General features: G+C 38.3%; 1 protein-coding gene across 1 annotated transcript; it reads right to left on the bottom strand.

Moving 5' to 3' along the window:
* Positions 1 to 4,088: 4,088 nt before the first annotated feature.
* LOC145255573 (uncharacterized) lies at positions 4,089 to 4,886 on the bottom strand. The gene has a single exon (XM_080114028.1). The coding sequence runs from the start codon at positions 4,884 to 4,886 to the stop codon at positions 4,089 to 4,091; it is 798 nt and encodes a 265-aa protein (XP_079970154.1).
* Positions 4,887 to 21,025: the final 16,139 nt, after the last annotated feature.

Genomic DNA, 21,025 nt, shown 5'->3' with positions numbered 1-21,025 from the left:
CTAACATCAAAATAATAAGAATATATCACCTTTACTCTTCTTTCTGGTGATAGATTAGTTGAACAAGTTACTCAACAAAACCCTGAGCCTGCAATCTGAGTTGAGGCCGCCAACAAGACCCAAACAAAATAGTCAACCATCTGCCCTTTGTGGATGACCTTAAGTTATATGCTAACTCAGATGCTGATTAAGGTTGATTCTTACAGATCATGCATAACTTCTCCAGAGATATTGGAATGAAGTTTGGTTGGGACAAATGTGCCAAGTGTTCTATCAAACTTGGAAGAAGGTCCAAATTAAAAATGTACAGCTTGATGAAGATACTGATATCAAATACCTAGAAGAGCAAGAAAAATACAAATACCTTGGCATAGAAAATAAAGATTCAATTCAGCATACTAATAAGAGAGGAAAAATTTGTAGAGAATTTATATGTCATCTAAGGATAATCTGTAAAACAACTTACAAACAAAAACAAGATCATTGCCAGTAACCAACTAGCAATTACTGTAATAACATATGTCTGGCATTGTTGACTGGCCACAAAAGGGTATAAGCAGATTGGACACTAAAACTCAGAAAATGCTGACATTGTACAGATGACATACCGAAACCAGTGTCTGCCCAGGCTGTATCTGGCCAGAGGAGTAGGCGATATGGGTCTCTCAGAGATTGACCATCAGCATTGTGCAACTATTGTGACACCAGATATCTTATGAGCACCAGATAATATCTTGGTGCACAAACACCATGAAGCAAGAGCCAGCAGAACTATGTCCATCACAAAACTGACTAAACATTTTGAATAAGACTGTCTTATAAATGAGACAATCAGAAAATAAGTCTACTACAAAAATAGCCCAAAAGAGTCACCAAAAATACACAATAGACTTCCATTGAAAAAAATCTGGAAGAATAGGCCAACCAACAGCGTGGCAAGTATTTCCTGAATGAATTAACCCAGGACTATATAGATAAAGAAGGCTCCATAGATTGGCTGAAAAGAGGATCGCTCCACTATGATCAGGAGAGAATTATAATGGTTGACCAAGATCAAGGCTTGATGACCAATGCTTTTAAGAAAATGAGTGGTCTTCGCAATGATAGCAAGTGCATAGTTCTTCCACACAAAAGTAGTGAGTGTGAGCCACCTGATATCCAAGTGTAAGTTTCTGTTGGGGATGGCTACTATATGACAATGGAGTGTGTAAATATTTCCACTGGACGATCTGTAAAAAAGTGAATATCAAATGTAGCAGCAAATTGAAAGAATATGAGAAAGAATAGTCAGAAATAAGTAATACACCATCCACCATGAGTATCCAACCTCTGAAGCTACGTACCTAGAAAACAGCCATAAAACCTGGCATAGTAATATGGGAAAGAAGGAGATGGAAGCTGAAGAGGAATAATCAAATGGTTAGACAAGTGTACATACCTCGCTTGCTTCAATCTTTATACTCCATAATAAAAAATACCCAGAAATATGGATTATTAGTGTAGAGTGAAAAATGCACAAGGCGTTCTCTTTTATTTACATTGGAATAAAACAAAACGTACAAAGGGAGATAATCCCTACAGAATTTTCTAAGAACAAGAGCAGATAACTCTTTCTAGACTGTTAGATATTGATATTTTTACACTCTTCAATTGCTGACAGTCTAAATTTCCAGTTCTTTAAGACCTAACAGTTCCCTGAGCTTCAAAATACTGTGTGCTCACAAGTCCTTTTGTTAGTATATCTGCTACCATGTCTTTACTCTGACAGTACTCCAGTTTAACTGTGTTCTTTTCCACCTGCTCTCGAATATAGTGGAATTTAATGTCAACATGTTTGGCCCTTCCATGATGCTGTGGATTCTTTGCCATACATATTGTTGACTGATTATCGTCGTAGATAAGTGTTGGTGTAACTGATGTTCTTAATAAAGCACCTTGAAGGCGCTGCATCCAAACAGCCTCTTATGCCATGTATTCAGCTTCAGCTGTTGACAATGCAACACAAGTTTGCCTTTTACTTCTCCAGCTGACAGACGCTCCACTTAATTTAAACAAATAACCAGATGTTGATCTGTGATAATCTAAATCACCAACCCAGTCTGCATCTGAGAACCCCTGGAGATTGGTAGCTTTCTCCTTGTCATACAATAAACCGTACCCTCGTGTACCATTTAAGTAACAGAATATATGCTTTACAGACTTCCAGTGTTCCATTGTAGGCTGAGAGCAGAATCTTGCGACATTTCCGACAGCATAAGCAATATCAGGTCGTGTCCTTGTTGACAGATACAGCAGGCTTCCAACTGCTGATTTATATAATTCTTTGTTGACCAGCTTACTTATTTCAATTGCCTTCATTAATTTTGCCCCAGCATCAATTGGAGTTGATACAGGTTTTGAATTTTCCATCTGGAATTTTTTCATGACTTCTGCTATATACACTGGTTGTCCAATCCATATTTTCCCTGATTGAGGATAAACAACCTTAACACTCAAAAAATGATGTAGTTTTCCCATGTCCTTGATTTTGAAAATTTTCGATATAGTTTTCACAAAATCTTGAATACGAGTTAGGGATTTGCTTGCCACAATTATATCATCAACATAAACAGAAACGATAAATATTTCTCCTTCTGAAAATTGTATGCAAATACAGGGATCATCCACCAACTGCTTGAAGTTCATCTTTTTCAGCTGAAAATCCAATGTTTCATTCCAACATTTTGGAGATTGCTTCAAGCCATAGATGCTTCGCTTAGTTTACGGACAAGATGTTCTTTTCCTTTAACTTTAAACCCCTCAGGTTGCTTCATGTATATTTCTTTCTTAAGTTGACTATTTAGGAATGCAGTGGTTATGTCCAATTGATATAGCTTCAGGTCATGCTGTGCTACTAACTCAATAACAGTTCGCATAGATTTGAATCTGATGACTGGGCAAAAAGTCTCGTCATAATCAATTCCTTGCTTCTGAAGAAAACCTTGAGCTACCAGTGGAGCTTTATAATGCTCCATGTTTCCGTCAGCATCATACTTCCGTTTAAATACCCACTTGCTACCAATAGCTTTTTGTCCACTGGGCAATTCCATAAGATCCCATACTTTATTAGTATGTAAGGAGGAAATTTCAGTTTCCATTGTTTTCATCCATTCATTTTTCTCAGGACTGGAAAGTGCTTTTTTCATCGTCAATGGGTCATTTAAACTATGAGCTATGTAAACCCATTCATCATATCCATCTGGAGTTTTCTTTATTCTTGATGATCTTTGAGGTACTGTTTCCTGTGTATTTTCACTAGGTCCTTCCACCTCCTGCAAGTTGTCATCATCATCATCCTAGCTGTCTTGATATTCAATTTCTACTGGAGATGGGGTTGCTACTTCCTTTTCCTCCTGTTCAGCTATTGAACCTGTTTCATTGAATATGACATCTCTGCTATGGAATACTCTGGATTTTCTGGTATTATAGAGTCTGTACCCCTTTACGCCAATACCATAGCCAAGAAATATGCTTTTCTTTGCTTTGGAATCCATTTTAAATCTTTCATCCTTTGGTACGTGGACAAAAGCATTACATCCAAAAATGCATAAATGTTTCACATTAGGTTTGTGACCCTTCAATACTTCATATGGCGTCATACCCTGTACAGCAGCTGTTGGGCTCCGGTTTTGAATATATGAAACTGTGGATAAAGCCTCTATCCAAAATTTCTTAGGCAGCTTCGAATCTGATAACATTGCTCACACTGTTTCCACTAAAGTTTGATTCATTCTTTCGGCTACTCCATTTTTACTCTGGAGTTTTGGGAACGGTATAATCATGTCGTATACCCTCCCTTTTCAAATAATCTTCAAATTCTCTGGAAGTGTATTCTCCACCATTGTCAGTGCATAGGGTTTTTATATTATGCCCAGTTAATTTCTCCACCATGGCTTTCCATTCCAGGAACATTTTAAAGGTATCTCTCTTGTGCTTGAGCATGTATATCCAAACAAATCTTGATTTCTCGTCAATAAATGTTATGAAATATTCTGCACCACCAAGCGATTTTGCCTCTATCCTTCCACAAACATCGCTATGCACGATTCCTAGGAGTTGAGTGACTCGCCTTCCACCAGATTTTTGAAATGAACGATGGTGTTTTCCATCCATGCAAGGTTCACAAAAGTTACGAGCTGGCTCTTTACTAGTTTTTGTAAACTATTTTCTCCAAGGTGGTCAAAACGTCTATGCAAAATCTCCTCTTTTGTGATACTACCTAAGGAGGAGTTTGCTGCATGGGTTGCTTCATTTATGTCACTGCAGTTTAAATAAAAGATGCCCACAATGTTTGAACCTGTAGCCACTATTTTTTGTCTGATACCCAGTATTTGACACCCCAAGTTATCAAAAATACATTTTTTTCCAGATTTAGTGGCTCTAGAAACACTTAATAAATTGTAAAACAATTTGGAAACGTATAAAGTATCATATAACCTGCATTTTTGGTATTTCCCATCTGGTACGCTCACATTCAGTTCTATTGTTCCTGTTGCTAATGTCTCAACAGAGAATCCGTCACCAAGGGTAATTTCCTCTGTTACATCCAATTTTCTGAAATTAATGAATTTCTTAACATCATGACACATGTGACCTGTTGCTCTGGAGTCCACGATCCAGTTGCTCCTTTTGTGCTTGGATAATAGCGCATGATGTGTGAGGAGTCCAACAACACAATCACTAGAGTCACCCTGTGTTTTCTGAGTGAAAAAAACTTTCTTTTTCTGAGGGTTCAACTTGAAATTCACGTTTGTATTAAGTAAGCGACAGTCACCTTTAATGTGGATGTTCTTCCCATAGTAATAACACTTTGGCCCCCTTTTGTTAATGTGGTGTTTAGACGCCATAGCTTTCAATTCGGTATCATTTAGTTCCCTCTCTTTAATCTGGTTTCCTCATGCAGCAATTGTTCAGTGACTAACACCCATTTAGAAACATCCTGGCTTGCTTCGAGTGCTTATAGTGTTATAAGAGTCTGGGAGAGTAGCCAGAAGATGAACAACTATCCTCCTCATCAATTTAATCGCCAATGACTGCTAATTCATCAAGTATTTCCATCATAGTTTTGATGTGTTCATGTATGGAATCGCCGTCTTTTAATCTAAGAGAATATAATTTTCTCCTCAATGTTAACTTGTTTGCCCACGTCTTCTTTTGAAACTGATTAGCCAGTTTCTTCCACAATACTGCAGGATTGTCAGAGTCACCAAGTAAGTATAAGATAAGGGCCTACTTCACAAGATTTCCAGCGATGGTATAACTGGAAATGTTTTCTCAATCATAAAATCATTTCTCTCCGATAGACTCATAAGAGTAGTGGTCGATGGACAAAAATCAGAGGCCTGCAGTATTAATGCTGGAGTCCCTCAAAGGTCAATCCTGGGACCAACTCTCTTCCTGATCTACATCAATGACCTCCCTAAACACATACTTAAATCATTCGTTGACATCTATTCTGATGACACGACCATCTACGGCAACACATCAAAGGCTGTAAATGACAAAGTTCTCTCTGATTCTCTCTCCTCTGATCTCGAGCGCATGGTTCAGTGGGGGAAGTCGTGGCTGGTTACCTTTAATGCATTTAAAACCAAACTCCTATCTTTACATCATCACCGCTCTGATCCCCATCTGGCATCAATTGAAATGGATGGCTCTCGTCTAGGAGAAGCCCCGTGTTTTGACAAGCTTCTGGGTTTGTCCTTTACTCCTGATCTCAAATGGAACACGTACATCAAGTCTGTTGCCAAGGTCGCTGGAAAGATGGTGGGATCCTTCTACCACTCTAGAAGATATCTCACTACTGATGCAATTCTCTATCTATATAAAAGCCAAGTACATCCAAGGATTGAATACTGCTGCCATATCTGGGCAGGAGCTGCTAAGGACAGCCTATCTTGCCTTGACAGAGTACAAAATAGACTTCGTGGCTTAGTGGGGGATGCCCTTTTCTCTACCCTGCAACCTCTCTCCCACAGAAGAGACGTTGCGAGCCTATCCTTGTTTTATCGTTATTTCCATGGCAGGTGCTCGTCTGAACTCCAATCTTTGGTCCCCCCTCGCCAATCTTTCACGAAAAACATCCATCTAGCTGAATCCACTGTGAAAAATTTCCCCCACTCTTTATCTGTGCCTAAATCAAAACGTGGATTCCATGAACAAAGCTTCTTTCTTAGAACTGCACGCCTGTGGAACTCTGTTCCATCTGCCTGCTTCCCACCTGACTACAACTTGGATGTCTTCAAGTCCAATGTTAACAAATTTCTAATGAACCGCCCCCTTAACTAAACACTTCATCAAATCTCCACACTAACGTACTGTACTTGCAATAACCCTTATCCCTGAGTGGCTTCGGGCCTTGATAAGTGGTGACCACCGTGTAAAAAAATAAATAAATAAATAAAAAATAAGAGTTAAGTTTCCACCAATAGCACAATCGTCGCTAATGTACAATCCCTTCTTGATAAATATTTTATGTGCAATGCAGAATCTGTTCGTTTATCAGGAACGATTTCTGTTTCATTAACAATATTCCATAAGCCATCCTTAATTAAAGCCATTTTACATTACCCCTTCCAAGTATTATAATTTGTACCATTCAGTGGCACCAAGTTACTAAGTTTTGTTTCCATCGCCATTGTACATTTAAAAGCAATACAAAACTTTCACTACAACAAAATTCAGGATGGCCGAACAAGAAAAAAAACCCGTCACACATGTTCTATTATCTTGAAGACGTTAACTGGGCCCATAACCAATAAAGAGGAATAATCAAACGGTTAGACAAGTGTACATACCTCGCTTGCTTCAATCTTTATACTCCATAGTAAAAAATAACCAGGAACATGGATTGTTAGCGTAGAGTGAAAAATGCACGAGGCGTTCTCTTTTATTTACATTGGAATAAAAGAAAAAGTACAAAGGGAGATAATCCGTACCGAATTTTCTTAGAACAAGAACAGATAACTCTTTCTAGACTATTAGATATTGATATTTTTAATAGAAGCAACCTTGGTAGAAGTAAGGAAATGATAACAAAATACCAAGGTCTTATGTATGGCATTAAAAGAAGCTAGAATCTTAAAATATTTATCATTCCAGTTATTATAATTGCAACTGGACTCATCAAAATGTATTTCAAAAACTATGTGGCAAAAGTGAACCAAGTGTCAGAGAGAGTCAGACAATTGCACTTAAAGGTACAATCACGATCTTAAAAATATCTCTCAGTTGGAATATCTGAGTAAGTTGGTTACTGTTTGCCATTCGGTAAGATGCTCTATCTCCAGCTTGAACAAACTGGTAAGCTCTCGGTTGGTTTCAATAAAAAAGCGGGGCAATGTTGGCAGCTGGTTTGGCTGCCCCATACCCAGCATTACAATCTTCACAGGAAGAAAAATAAAAAATAAATTAAAAAAAAGTAAGAAAACTAGCAAAAAAGAAAAGATACATTCTTGTGAAGTCTGTGGATATTCTTGTGTGTAAAAAAAACAAGGCAGGAAATTCTTGTGGAGTATGTGGATAATCTCGTTTGGAAAGTCAATTTTGACATGTGAGATCTAACACTAGAGAAAAGCTACATTCTCGGCTCAAAAATCAATGTTATGGGCATATGAAAGAAACACAGTTTTTAAAAGTTAAATTCTTGTAAATTATGTGCATGGTCTCGTGCTAAGATTTCGGATTTATTGATATGAGAACTTTAACAATAACAGAGCAAAAGAGGAGAATATAACACAATATAAGTAACTAAAGAATTGATTAAAAACGAAATAGTTAAAGATATAAACATTATACCGTTTGTTAAAGGACCAAATGGCATGATAAAAGTCTTAAAAATACAGAGATACAATTCCTGGAAGATCAAGCTGTGGCGAAAAATAAAATTTCTAAAATTATAAAATATACTTAAAAGAGCTCTCTGTTATATATTTAAATGTTAATGAAATCAAATGTTACCTCCAAGAGGGAACCACTTCATTTCTTCAAATTGATATAACACAAAAAGTGAAAAAGCCATATTCTTGCAACCTATGTCAATACTGTTGAATTAGAATAAGACTGACAAAGCTTATACAAGTATTCATCACCATCATTCCTGTAATATACATCGTTCAACATGTGGTAATTTGATGATGTTGTGATAAGCAAGGTTTATCTCTGTATGAGTAATGTGGAGATGAAATAAATAGTGTTACCATTGGAAGATGAGATTACTTGTTCTTGAAAGATAGAAGAGATCATGATGTCTTTACAACAGGAAAAAGGAAGAATGTAGACATCGGAGAATGTTTACATAAGTTTTATTCCAAGAATACCATTACCGGAAGACTCGACCCAGGACTCACTGGAAGTCCCAAAAAAAAGAAAGTCCACAGTAACTGTCCTTCATATATGTATATAACATCCCTCCTCTCAAGTCCTTTGATGATGAAAGACAAGCTCTCCTAACTTGTGTAGTCTTTTATCCATCTTAGTTGACATATTAGTCATCTTGATCTTGATTGAGAACCTGTTTCTGGAGTTGCTGGGTTTGGTGTTCTTGACCCTGGTCTATGCACCTGCTTGGGTGAGCTAAATATTGTGTCAGGGTAGGGTTGTGCTGCTGGTTTCTTTAACCGATGTATTAACAGTAAATATCAGCGGTTTCGGCATATACTTCCGCCATTTCCCATTAGTACCAAGTATGACCTTGGTTGCAAGCAATGTTTTATCACTTTACCAAGTTTGATCATCATGTACTTGGACATGATCCCCTATGTTTAGTGGGGTGAGTTCACACTGATTGCTGTTTTCCTGTTTTGCCTCCTGTCTGTCATTTGAGGATGATGTGCAAAGATCATGGCCATAATTTCTCATGACAGGTGGGAGTGTTCTTAGTTGGCGATTTATCAGTTTAGCGGCTGGTGAAGAAGAGTTGTTTTTGCCAGGTGTTGTGCATAAAATTAGTAGAGCCACATATAGATCATCTCCAGTCTGAAAACATTTGAGCAATGTTTTCTTCACTGTTTGAATGGATTTCTCCACTAGACAATTAGATTATGAGTATTTTGTGCTGCTTGTGACATGGGAGTAGTCCCAATTAGTGGCAAATTTCTTATATTCATGAGATTTAAATTGAGGGCCATTATCGGAGATTACCAGTTTGGGTATTCCATGTTTCAATAAGATGTGTTTTATTCGATTTATCACTACTGAGGCACTTGTATCAATGAGATGGCTGAATTCCAAAAGTTTGGCATAGTAATCTACTACCATGGCATAATCTTGCCCCCCCCCCCCGCAGTTTGAAGAGGTCTGTGCCAACCTTTTGCTAGAGTTGATCAAGAATATCATGTGGCATCTTGGGCTCGGAACTTTGTCAGTTGCTATACTGCTGACATGAATCACAGTTTTTTTTATCATGTTTTCTATTTTCTTGTTCATGTTTGGCCAAAAAAAGAGCCTGTCTGTCATTGGATTTAGTTTTTTCAATTCCCAGGTGTGCCTGATGCAAAATCTTGTGCATTTCTGCTCGCATATTAGTTGAGACATCGGTTCTTTGGCCCTTGAATAGAAGCTCTTCCTGTCGTGCAAGATCATTTAATTAAAATATGGGTGGAGGCAGATGTTAAGGTTATATCCACCATCTGGCCACCGTTCCATGATTTCCTGTTGTAATTGTTGCAATATTTCATCATTGGTTGTCTCAGTTGTCAGCTATTGTCGACATTGGTTACTGATGGGTATTGAGGACATTATGGAGTGGACAAAAAGGTTCATTTTTTTGTCCGGGATTTCTGGAGTATTACATTTTTGTGCCGCACGGCTGTGTCAACAACATGCCTTAGTTTTCCCATAGTATATCTGATTTCAAAGTCATACTTCTGTAAGCGTAATAGGAAGTGTTGTACTCTGGGTAGAGTTTTGGCAATTTGTTTTGTCACAATAGTTTTGACAGGTTTATGATCGTTGTTAATTAAAAAGTGTTGTCCATATAAGAATTAATGAAAATGTTCACAGGCAACATTTCCAGTTCAAGGGAGCAATAATTTTTTTTAGCAGATATGAGAGCAGCTAGCAAACGCCACTGGAGCCCATATATTATTATGGTTTTGTTCCAACATAGCCCCAAGTCCTAATATTAATGCGTCTGAAGACACTCTGATTGAAAGTCAAAGTATTTTAATGTTGGACTCTGCTGCCCAAAATTTTTAGTCATTGGACAGCTTCCTTTTGTGGTTTATCAAAAGACCACATGTTGTCTTTTTCCAATAAGAGGCGAAGAGGTGCGGTTTCATTCGATAAGTTAGGAATGAATTTTCCTAAATTTATAATTTCTAGAAAATGCTGAAGTTCTGTTTTATTTGTTAGATCCGGCATGTTTCTGACAGCTCTGCATTTGTTTTTGTTAAGTGTTGAGGCATTATATTGAACAAAGATGGTGGCAGTAAATCAAATCTTTGAGGAATCAATGCAGTCACGATTTTGAGTGTTAAGTAATTTCTAGTAACAAAGATGGTGGCGAATGCAGTCCCGATCTTGAAACATTTTGAGACAAAGGCCGACAGCAAACTGATTGAATCCGAATTAGACATTTTTTATAATAACTTTTGAAGCTTCTGATTGGTTGATTATTATAAATGTGGTTATAAAAACAATCGTTGAAATCATTGGAGTTATACCCTCATTTAAGTCAAAAATATTTTAACAGTTTTCATCTGGCTCAACTCCACGACTGGATAGTGTGTGGCCTAGAAATGTCAATTCAGTTATATTAAACTGGCATTTGGACTGATTTAGTTTCATGCCGAATTTCCTGATGTTCATAGATTTCTTAAACCATTTCTGACACCATGCAATATATGTCATCCAACATGTGGTAATGTGATGACGTTGTGATAAACAAGGTTTATCACTTTGAGTAATGTGGTAATGAAATAAATAGTCTTACCGTTGGAAGATGAGATTACTTGTTCTTGAAAGAAAGAAGAGGTCAGGATGCCTTTACAACAGGTAAAAGGAAGAATATAGACGTCGGAGAATGTTTACATAAGTTTTATTCCAAGAATGCCATTACTGGAAGGACTGACCCCGGAGTAGATGGACCCCCCCCTCCCCCAAAAAAAGAAGTCCGCAGTAACTGTCCTTCATATATATAACAAGTTCGACCTTCAACTTCTTGCTGCAAATAAATACCCTTTGACGTTGTTATTGTTGAATAGAATTTGTTGTTCATTTTGTGCTGTGCTCTTAACTAAATATATTTTATTAGTGGGTACAAACCAGTATCTTACAAAAATGTTGACACCAACTTTGAATACTACATTTTGAAGAACGTTTGTTGAAAATTTAATGAAGAAATGATTTTTATTTTTTATATACACATATTCAACATCTTAACATTTAGTGAAAGGGACACACTCTTTGACGGGCCTTTTTCAGATCATTAGCCCTCTGTCGTCACCTGTTTTCCCCTCCTATCATCATCATCGTCATAATTCCTTTCCAACAGTCTCCTTCTCTACCCTTGTGGAGCGAGGGGGTGAGGAAGGAAGGACCTTTGCTTGTTTTCGTCAGTTTGAGTATAGCCAACCTTAGAGGAGGAAGCTAACTTCGTTCTCCATCAAAAAAGGTTTTGAGGTTAAATATAATGTTCCGCATTTTTCTCCTTTAGAGAAAGACGTTTGTTTAGAACTCCATTAATAGTTACTACACTTTCAACATAATTTCAGTCTTAGTTAGGCCTTACCAACTGAAAAGTTATTAGTCTAAAAAATTCCAAGGGAAGAAACCGGTTATGTTTTGGGGATTTTTTTTTTCGGTAAAAGACAGAAATTAATTTCGCCGGCCTGACTGACAAGAAGTAGACGAGCAGATTATCAACATGTGATCGCCAGGAGAGAAAATTCCCTCTTTGTTGAAGGAACTTAAAAGAGACCATCTTGGAAGACAATTCAGCCAAATTTTCCTACAACAAACATCTTTATTTTAAAATAAACAACATCTTTATTTTAAAAGGAAAAAAAAAAACATTAATACCAGCATTTATCCCATGAAAGAAAGACACAACATTCTGGACAGTCTTGAAATACAGACGTAAAAAATATTTTATTTATACCCATAAAGCTTACCAAGGTGGCTTTATGGTTTTCTTTTCTCTCCTTTGAATTTAACGGTGTCTGAGCCTTCACAAAGGAAAATATTTTACCTCCTTTTCTCCCATTTAAAGTCAAAAGGACTTTATCTGTTTATGGTTCCCATTCGAGGAAGAAACACTTTTGTTAAAAGAAAGATTGAACTCAAGACTTAAAAGAACTGTAGTCAGAAGCTAAGAAAAACAGAAGTCTTACCGTGAGTGTGCAGCAAGTGAGTTCAGGCCGAGAAAAGGAAAAACAAAGATGGCGACCAGCATTTTATTACATGCATTCTCGCAAAATCTTGTGTGCGCATGAAGCTGGAAACTACAAAACGAGCTTAATTTTTCAGTGCTGGAGGGATTCCAGATCTGGCAGGAGAGTAGGTGCAACGGGAGTGGAGATTCTACTTTCTCGGATTTATTCCCTTTTGTGTGTTTGAGGTGACCCCTCCCCCCTCGGGAGGCGCACTGCAGGTTAAGGACCGTGCGTTCCCTTTTTTTTTTTTAAAGATAGTATTTTCAAGCTATTTCGGCAATGGCCAAGGCTTGCTTAAGCAAAATGATTAAGCCTATTAATGGCGACGGTGATGTGATGGCGTGGCTTAAAAAAAGTGGACCTTGTGTGTAGTGAGACTATTAGAGAATGGAGGCAGACGAATGGGGCATCTATGTTGGTAGATCTAAAATCTGTCTATTTGCAACTCCGCATCGCCAAGAAGCTCTGGAAAAGCAAAGGGGTCAATCTGGCCTTGAAATGGGGACTGTGTGACATCTGCATCAAAACAGACTCTGCCACTGTGTTTGCTTGGCTAAAGTCCCTCATTTCAAGCGAAAAAAGGATAAGAACGAAAGGGGCAGCAGAGATGTTAATGAAGTGCAGGCTTGGGATGCTAGCTGAGCTGATGCAGGAGTTTTGTTTGAAGCTTCGCGTAGACATGGTGGCTTCTGAGAAGAACCGAGCTGATGCTATCACGAAAGTGAAGAAGAGCTAGCTTGTGCCAAACGAAGATGTTGTTGCTGCATCGGATCTAGATGATGTTGGTGTGCGAGAGCTGCACAATCTGCACCATATGGGGATAGAGAGGACGTGGTACTTGGTGAAGAAAGTTGACCCGAGTGTCACCAAGGAGCAAGTGAGGCAAGTGGTTAGGACATGCGACAGATGTCAGTCGATTGATCCTGCTTCAAGCACGCATGAAACTGGTCAATTGGGGGTGAGTGGGACCTGGGAGAGACTGACATGCGATGTCACCCATTATAGGGGTGGACTTTACCTGACTATGATTGACTGCGGGCCGGGGCGATTTGCCCTATGGAAGAAGCTACATGGAGGAACAGGCAATGAAATAGCGGCAATTCTCGATGAGGTGTTTTTGGAGCAAGGTCCCATGGAAGAGCTGTTAACTGACAATTGGACCGCATTCAAGTCAGTAGCAGTGACGGAAGTAATGAAGAAATGGAATATCCAACAATTTTTCAGAGCTGCCTATAGACCCAGTGGCAACGGAATCGTGGAGAGAAACCATTGCACCATAAAGGTAGTTGCGGAAAGAGGAGGCACCTTACCTGAGCAAGCTGTCTTCTGGTATAATATGTCGCCTAGATTGGGACAAGTGCCAGAGACAATTCCGCAACATATTCCTGGAGACATCCCAGGGTTGAGCCGGCAAGCAGAGAGGCAGAGGCCACAGGGACCATTAAACTCGGGGATGAGGTATGGATGAAGCCACTGGGGGCGCGCTGCACCACACAATGGAGTATAGGTCACGTGACTGGGAGGAACACCAGAAACAACATTGTGGTGGACGGAGTACCAAGGCATATTCTTGACATCAGACCAGTGGAAGGCGAAGCAATGGAGGGGAATGTGCAGCAACAGGAGGAGGACGAGACACCTCAGAGGCCAAGTAGAGAGAGGCGACCGCCACAGTGGATGAGAGACTACAAAATATGATCTTGAGATCAGGGAGGCGTGTGATCAGAAGCTAAGAAAAACAGAAGTCTTACCATGGGTGTGCAGCAAGTGAGTTCATGCCGAGAAAAGAAAAAACAAAGATGGCGACCAGCATTTTATTACGTGTGTTCTCGCAAAATCTCATGTGCGCGTAAAGCTGGAAACTACAAAACGAGCTTCATTTTTCGGTGCTGGAGGGATTCCAGATCTGGCAGGAGAGTAGGTGCAATGGGAGTGGAGATTCTACTTTCTCGGATTTATTCCCTTTTGTGTGTTTGAGGTGACCCCTCCCCCCTCGGGAGGCGCACTGCAGTTTAAGGACCGTGCGTTCCCTTTTTTTTTTTAAAGATAGTATTTTCAAGAACTATTTTCTATTTGTTTGCATGTTCTTTTTTCCAGCCTTTCAAGTAAGAATTGCTGTTTTCTTGTAGTTGTTTTGTGTTTGCTTCAAATGTTTCTTCAAGGTTTTTTTAAACCTTAGCTTTGGAAAATAAAAGCAACCATAACATCTAATTTTATTTTAATAAAATTAGGATCATTTTAAATCTCGTTTCGGGTCTGTACTTCATTTGCTTATTTCTTTAGTTTCCCATTTTCGGAGAATTTGCTTTATATGTTTCTTTTTTCCTTTTTTTTCTCTTTCAATTCATTACTTTGGAAAACAGATTTTGACGACTCCAAAATTCCATTACGTTTTTGAACAAAAGAATGCGCGAACAAACCTTCTTTGAACACATGAAAAAAAAACAAAAAACAAACAACTAATTTTAACAGACCGGTAAAGTACAATAAGGCCCTTCAAGAAAGAAAGGAAAGTTTAGGGGACTAGGATATATAAATACCCCAATCCCGTTACAAAAGAATAATGAAACGAATGGAATTGAAGGAAACAAAGACTCAAATGATGGATAAGATAAACGTTGTTTATTTGCTGTTGAAAGAATTAACGCTTTAGTTATAACATGTGTTCATGTCCGCGCGTATGTAACCAATGTTCGTTGCACGACTGGTGTTGTAGCAAGAATAGGAAATGTGTTTTCATCTCAAGTTCGGGTCACTATCGTTTGTTCACGCGTGGGAAGAGAAATAAGTGTTGTAGTGAAAATTGAGAATGATAGTCCAGCGTGTAGACAAAGAAGAGGATATTAGAGTTGTCATCAGTTAGTAGTCAGCTATGCGAAGGTGTTCTCAGGCACCAATAGTAGATAGAGAAAGAGTGTGAATGTGTACATGCGGTCTGTTAGCTCGTGCCCCATACATAGTAGTAAGTGGGCGTGAGGTACGTGTGTGCACGTGCTGAAACGGAGGCTAGTCTCGAAAAAAGAAAGAAGCCGGTTGTTACTCTCTCTTTTATACTCGTTTCCGGTGGTCATTTGCGCATGTGTATAATTCCTTAGAAAGCGGAAGTGACGTCGTCCATGTGTGCATTCGTGTGCGTGTGTGTGAGTACATATGTGTGCGTTAGCGTGTGTGTCTATACACGTGAATGTGAGTGTATGTACGCAAACGTGAATATGTGTACATGTGTGACGTGAGCGCGTATGTTTGTGTGTGCGTATGTATATGCAGTTTAATTTGCTGCTGGCTATCTTGCTCTTGCTTGTTGCTGGATCTCAACATTTTGAACCGAGTGAGAGACTTAGCTGTCGTACAAAGCTAAGACTCTGTAACATCATATTTGTATAGATACTCCCTCAGGCATTTGGGCTCATGGATTTTAAATGTCTGAGGGAGTGGTACTCGTCTGACAAGACGTTGCAATCATCATGTATATGACATAACTTGAAATGTGAATGTGTGTTTTTGTGTGAGACTTGAAAAAGGCTCGTACAAAAGAAAAAACGCCATCACCGACTGAACGAATCAAACAAAGTAACAAAAAGAAAGAAAAAAAAAAAGGTAAATGTTCCCTTACGCTACAACAGAACACTGATCATTCTAATTTAGCTTTATAGGGTATTCGAGGTCGCTGACAACGAATCTGATAATCAAACCTGCCGCAAATTTACCGTTTGCATGGTATGAACCCCTAGACCTTGTGCCATTTCACCGCCTTCAGTAGTGTTTTTATTACATAATATGTTCGCATCCGATAACATCACGTAGGAATCTTTCAAATAAGAAAGTAAAAAAAAAAAATGTGGTTCATTATTTTTTCGTCTTACGTAGTTTTTAATGCTTTTTTAATTGATCCAAAAATAGTTTTAACGAGCACCGACATTTGGCACACCCCAGCACCACCCCCAGAATTTTTGTTAAATGGTAAATGTCGGCGCGTTACTTACGGAAAAACGATTAATTAAATTGCAGAAGCACCTGTTAATGAACAGCTCCTCCCCCGCCAAACGAAAAACATGTTTGGTGGTTATAATTTTGTAAACCACTCATGAAAACTTTTAGATCAATTAAAAAGCATTAAAACTACATAAGACAAATAAATAAACCCCTTTAAAAAAAAAAAAAAAAAAAAAAAAAACTTGGTACTCATGCAGTCATGCAGTGCAGTGTGCACTGCAGAGAGTGGTCCGGTCCGTGCTGACATAATAACATTATTTAAAAAGCCATTCTTAACACTGCCCCAGCAACAACATGGCAAAAAACGAAAGAAAGATATACTGATGATGAGGCTTTGCCTCGAAATATATTTATGAATTTCAACATAATTTCCAAACAAAATAAATGTCTGTTTATTTTGTAATAATGCGTTGTTTTTGGTTTCAAACGCATATAATACATATTTATTTTATTCAAACTCAACCGACGCTTCTAAGGAACAAGAAATCTTAACGTAAATCCCGCGTGACCTAATGCACCATTCCGAGATTTTAAAAAAACTACCGTAAAAACAACAAACGGACTTCTACTTTCTGATTATCTGCCCCAGCAACAACATGGCAAAAAAATAAGAGGAAAAAAAGAAAGACATACTGGAGGCTTTACCTCGAAATATATTTGTGAATTTCAACATAATTTTCAAACAAAATAAATGTCTGTTTATTTTGTAATAATGCGTTGTTTTTAGTTTCAAACGTATATAATACGTATTTATTTTAATAAAGTTTAATATTTTTTAAAGTCCTTTTTAAAACCAGAGTCGTCAGACATTTTCTCCTCTCTCGTCGCTACAATTCAAGAGACAATTACCTGCAAGTCGTCACAAAAGAACGAAACAGAAAAGAGGGTTTCCTATTTAAAAAAAAACAACAACTTTTTTATGAATATTGTTTCTTCTTTGGCTAGCAAAAAAACAAAACAAAAAGAAACATGTAAGTACTCACTTCACTTTTAAAAAAAAAGAACAAAAAACATGCACGCACACACACACACACATACACATAAATATCATTCACTCTTTTACTACTGTTCTTTTAAAAGTATATTTTACTATTTTATTTATTTATTTTATTTATTTTTTTGCTTCTTATTGCGTATTTTCTCTTATTTTTGTCTCTTACTAGATATTTTTCTTTTTCCTAACGTGGTTCTTCGACAATGCCCTTTTTGCATTTCGGATAGATGATTTTTTTGGTCTCTTTAAAACTATATATATATATATATATATATATATATATATATATATATATATATATATATATATATATATATATATATATATATATATATATATAACAGGTTGCTGCGAGCCTTTGCAACGATGTCACAGCCTAACGACATCTTGCCTCTGCTTATGGAGGCAACCTATCCACTCGTGAATATGGCTATTTTAAAAACCATTGAGAGCCTCAGCCTCACGCATGAGATAAAAATAAAAACTTGGCAAGCTGGAGCTGCAGTCGTACAGGCAACGACTCCAGATTAACTCCTTACCTTCACGCTACTACAATTGCTACTCAAACAAGTCGAAACTATGCTCTTATCACAGTCGCTTTGGTGAAGAGGCACAAAGGTGTAAAATGCCCTGTTTGTTCACAAATCAGGTAAACATAGGCCTGGGGAGCTGAGCACGGCAGGCTCTCTACTGGATATTCACAACAACCATGCCTAGACTCCAGATCCCAAGCTGCAGATTGGTTGATACAGGAGCTCTGCTGGCCACTGAAACTCCTCAGCAAAAAACCTCCATTACACTGCAGGCGGTAAATTAAATTACTCCTCCATTCCAACATATGGTCAAATTTCTCGTCTCTGAATTTGGAATTAGGGAGAGATTTTATGTGGGTCTTTACCATAGCAGATTTACCTTACCCAATATTTGGTGCAGACTTTCTGCGCCACTTCAATCTGATGGTGGATATGTGAAGACGTCAGTTGATAGATGCTAATACGGAACTTTCTGTCTCTTGTGTGAAAACAAACACCACCACCACCCCCTCTATCAGTTCGGTATTCTTCATTGCCACTTCCGATAACCCATTTCAGGCTTTACTACACTTCTACCTGATGTTAACAAACTTATATTTTGTGGTAAACAAACTCACACACATCACAAAACACCACATCACGACCACAGGTGCACCTGTGTTCTCATGCCCTCACCACCTCTCTGCTGATAAACTTAAGGCAACGAAGGCAAAATTCAACCATATGTTGCAGCTGGGAATAATACACCCCTTTTCCAGTCTATGGGCTTCCCTCTTTATTTATTTTTTTAATTCAATTTTCACCCCAAACAAGGCACAGGGTTACTTTGATGTAGGAGGCTACTATCGGGGACATAAGTTACAGGGATATTATGTAGAGAAATGAGCAGCAAAATGATTGTTCACATTACACTTGAACTTCTGCATGTCAGTACAGTTGGGAAAGCAGAATCACAGAAGGGAGTTCCAAAGTTTAGTAGTTTGGGGAAGAAACAACTGGAGTAGAAGGCTTTCTTACATCTAGGGATCTCTAGTGTGTAGGAGTGGGATTTAGCTGTTTGTCGGGGGTATTTATATTGAGGGGGTATAAGTGCTTGCAGTTTGTCAGAGCATTGATCATTAAAATGCTTGTAGAACAGGTAGAGGGATGCAACATTTCGTTGATGGGACAGAGGCTGAAGCTTAGATAACAGTTCAGGCTCTGTTAGGCTGGCGACTCTCTTTTAAACCCTGTCTAGGAGTGAGATGCACTAGTCCAAATGTGACAACAATATACATGGGCGAATGGTGATACAGGATACTTTCAGGCATTAGTAGTTTTTTTAGCAAGGTAGAGAGAGCCCAAGTTCTTCACAGCGGTCTTTGCAATGCTTTTAATGTAACTGTTCCAACTCATGTTCCCTATGAACGTTAGGCCGAGGATTTAAAAGAAGTACGTTCAGGTAATGCTTCTTTGGCAATTGCTATGTGTGGTAGAGAAGTTTGTTGTAATTATTGAAGGAAACAAGCTTAGTCTTGGCAGCATTGAATGTGACCATGCATTTATGTCCCCATTCTACTACAGAGTGGGGGTCTTCATCTAGTGTCTCTGCCATTTCCTTAGATATGTGTTCATTTGTTTTCCCGTCGTGCCTGTTATAGTGTGGTGTCATCAGCATATATACATATCTAGACCGAGGCAATTGTTATCTATAAATATAAAAGTGAAAATGTATGCATGTATGTGTGTTCGCCTTTTCTGTGTGTCTACAAAAGGCTTCTTTCAGAGAAGCGGTCGCTCGCTTAACAACTTTTTAAAACTTTTTATATCACATACAAATTGTAATATCTCACAGTTAACAACGAAGCTCGCCTGTCTATTTAATTTGCTCGATTTCGGGAAGATAAATATTCAAGATTTGTCGCTCGCCGCATGTTGGTTAGTCTTTTTCCTATAACATCTTGGGGGCGAGAAAAAAAGCGTTCAGCAGTAAATGAAATCCTACAGTCAAACTGACCTCATTAAAACGAGCACCTGCTAAATCCAACTAATTAAATAAATTCAAACGTGTTTCTGTAAGCATGTCGCGGTGGGGCAATGATTAACGTCGCACGTTTTTTTTTTTTTTTTTCACAACTTTACCTCAACGGTTCGGGTTCGATCCTCATACTTACTTTTTTTTAACCCCCCCCCCTAACACCCGGGCAACTCCGGGTACCCCTCGCTAGTGTATAATAAAATCACAAGTATAAGCAACAAGTATAAACAATCGAGATTTTAAAAATTGTGATTGTGTCAATGTCAAGGTCGAATCACCAGTGTCACTTAAAATGTGTGTCAATCATTGTCTTCTGCTACAGGGTATCTATCCTTTACTTGGTTCGAAAATATTTACAAAAACCAACCCCACTTGACAGCCATTTGCCATCCCCGGCAGAAATCCTGTACAATAGGAAAATAAAAACAAAGATTATGGGACCAGAGAACTAACGTGCGCCAAAAGCAAAAAACAGCAACAATAATACAAAAAAAAAAAAAAAAAAAAAAATGCAAAGTATCTTCCGGAATTATTTGTTGGTAGTAAAGTGTCTGTCCTACAGAAAAATGATATCTGCCAACCGGCGACGGTGGTTGATAAAAGCACCAAGACACGCAGATCAAAATGCACAGTGATGGAAGCTTATGGAGGGGCAACAGATGACACTTACAAGAGTTATATAACCCTCAGATACGAACCATCTTCAACGCACCCATTCAAGAGACTAGTTGGGGTGATGTCCCAAACAGCACACTGACTTACTGGAAGTCAGCACACCGTCCAATAACAATAATGTATACATCTCATCAGGCAACCCAGGCTAACAAGTTGAGTCGAACCAACTATGCGGCGACCCCCCTCCCCAATACAAGGACTTTATATTATTTAAGTAGATAATAAAGAAATAAACAAAATAATTAAAAATGACAAAAAAGCATAAACATTTTTAAAAGACACAATAAACAACTTTCATCTCAACAGAAGGTATGTCCTAGTAAAATGAACTCTTTACTGTAACGAGTTAATTCCCTTTGATCACTCCTTTGTATCAATAGTGGTCAATTCATGAAAACAA

The sequence above is a fragment of the Euprymna scolopes genome, chromosome 31 (genome assembly GCF_053919585.1).
Source record: "Euprymna scolopes isolate OS-2025 chromosome 31, ASM5391958v1, whole genome shotgun sequence".
NCBI lineage: Eukaryota > Metazoa > Mollusca > Cephalopoda > Sepiida > Sepiolidae > Euprymna > Euprymna scolopes.
The sequence above is the reverse complement of the archived record's forward strand: the minus strand, read 5'-3'. Positions and strand labels throughout refer to the sequence as shown.

Bases quoted from the DNA above. Each gene is read 5' to 3' on its own strand.
- LOC145255573 (XM_080114028.1), bottom strand. From the start codon at position 4,886: ATGGCGTCTAAACACCACATTAACAAAAGGGGGCCAAAGTGTTATTAC.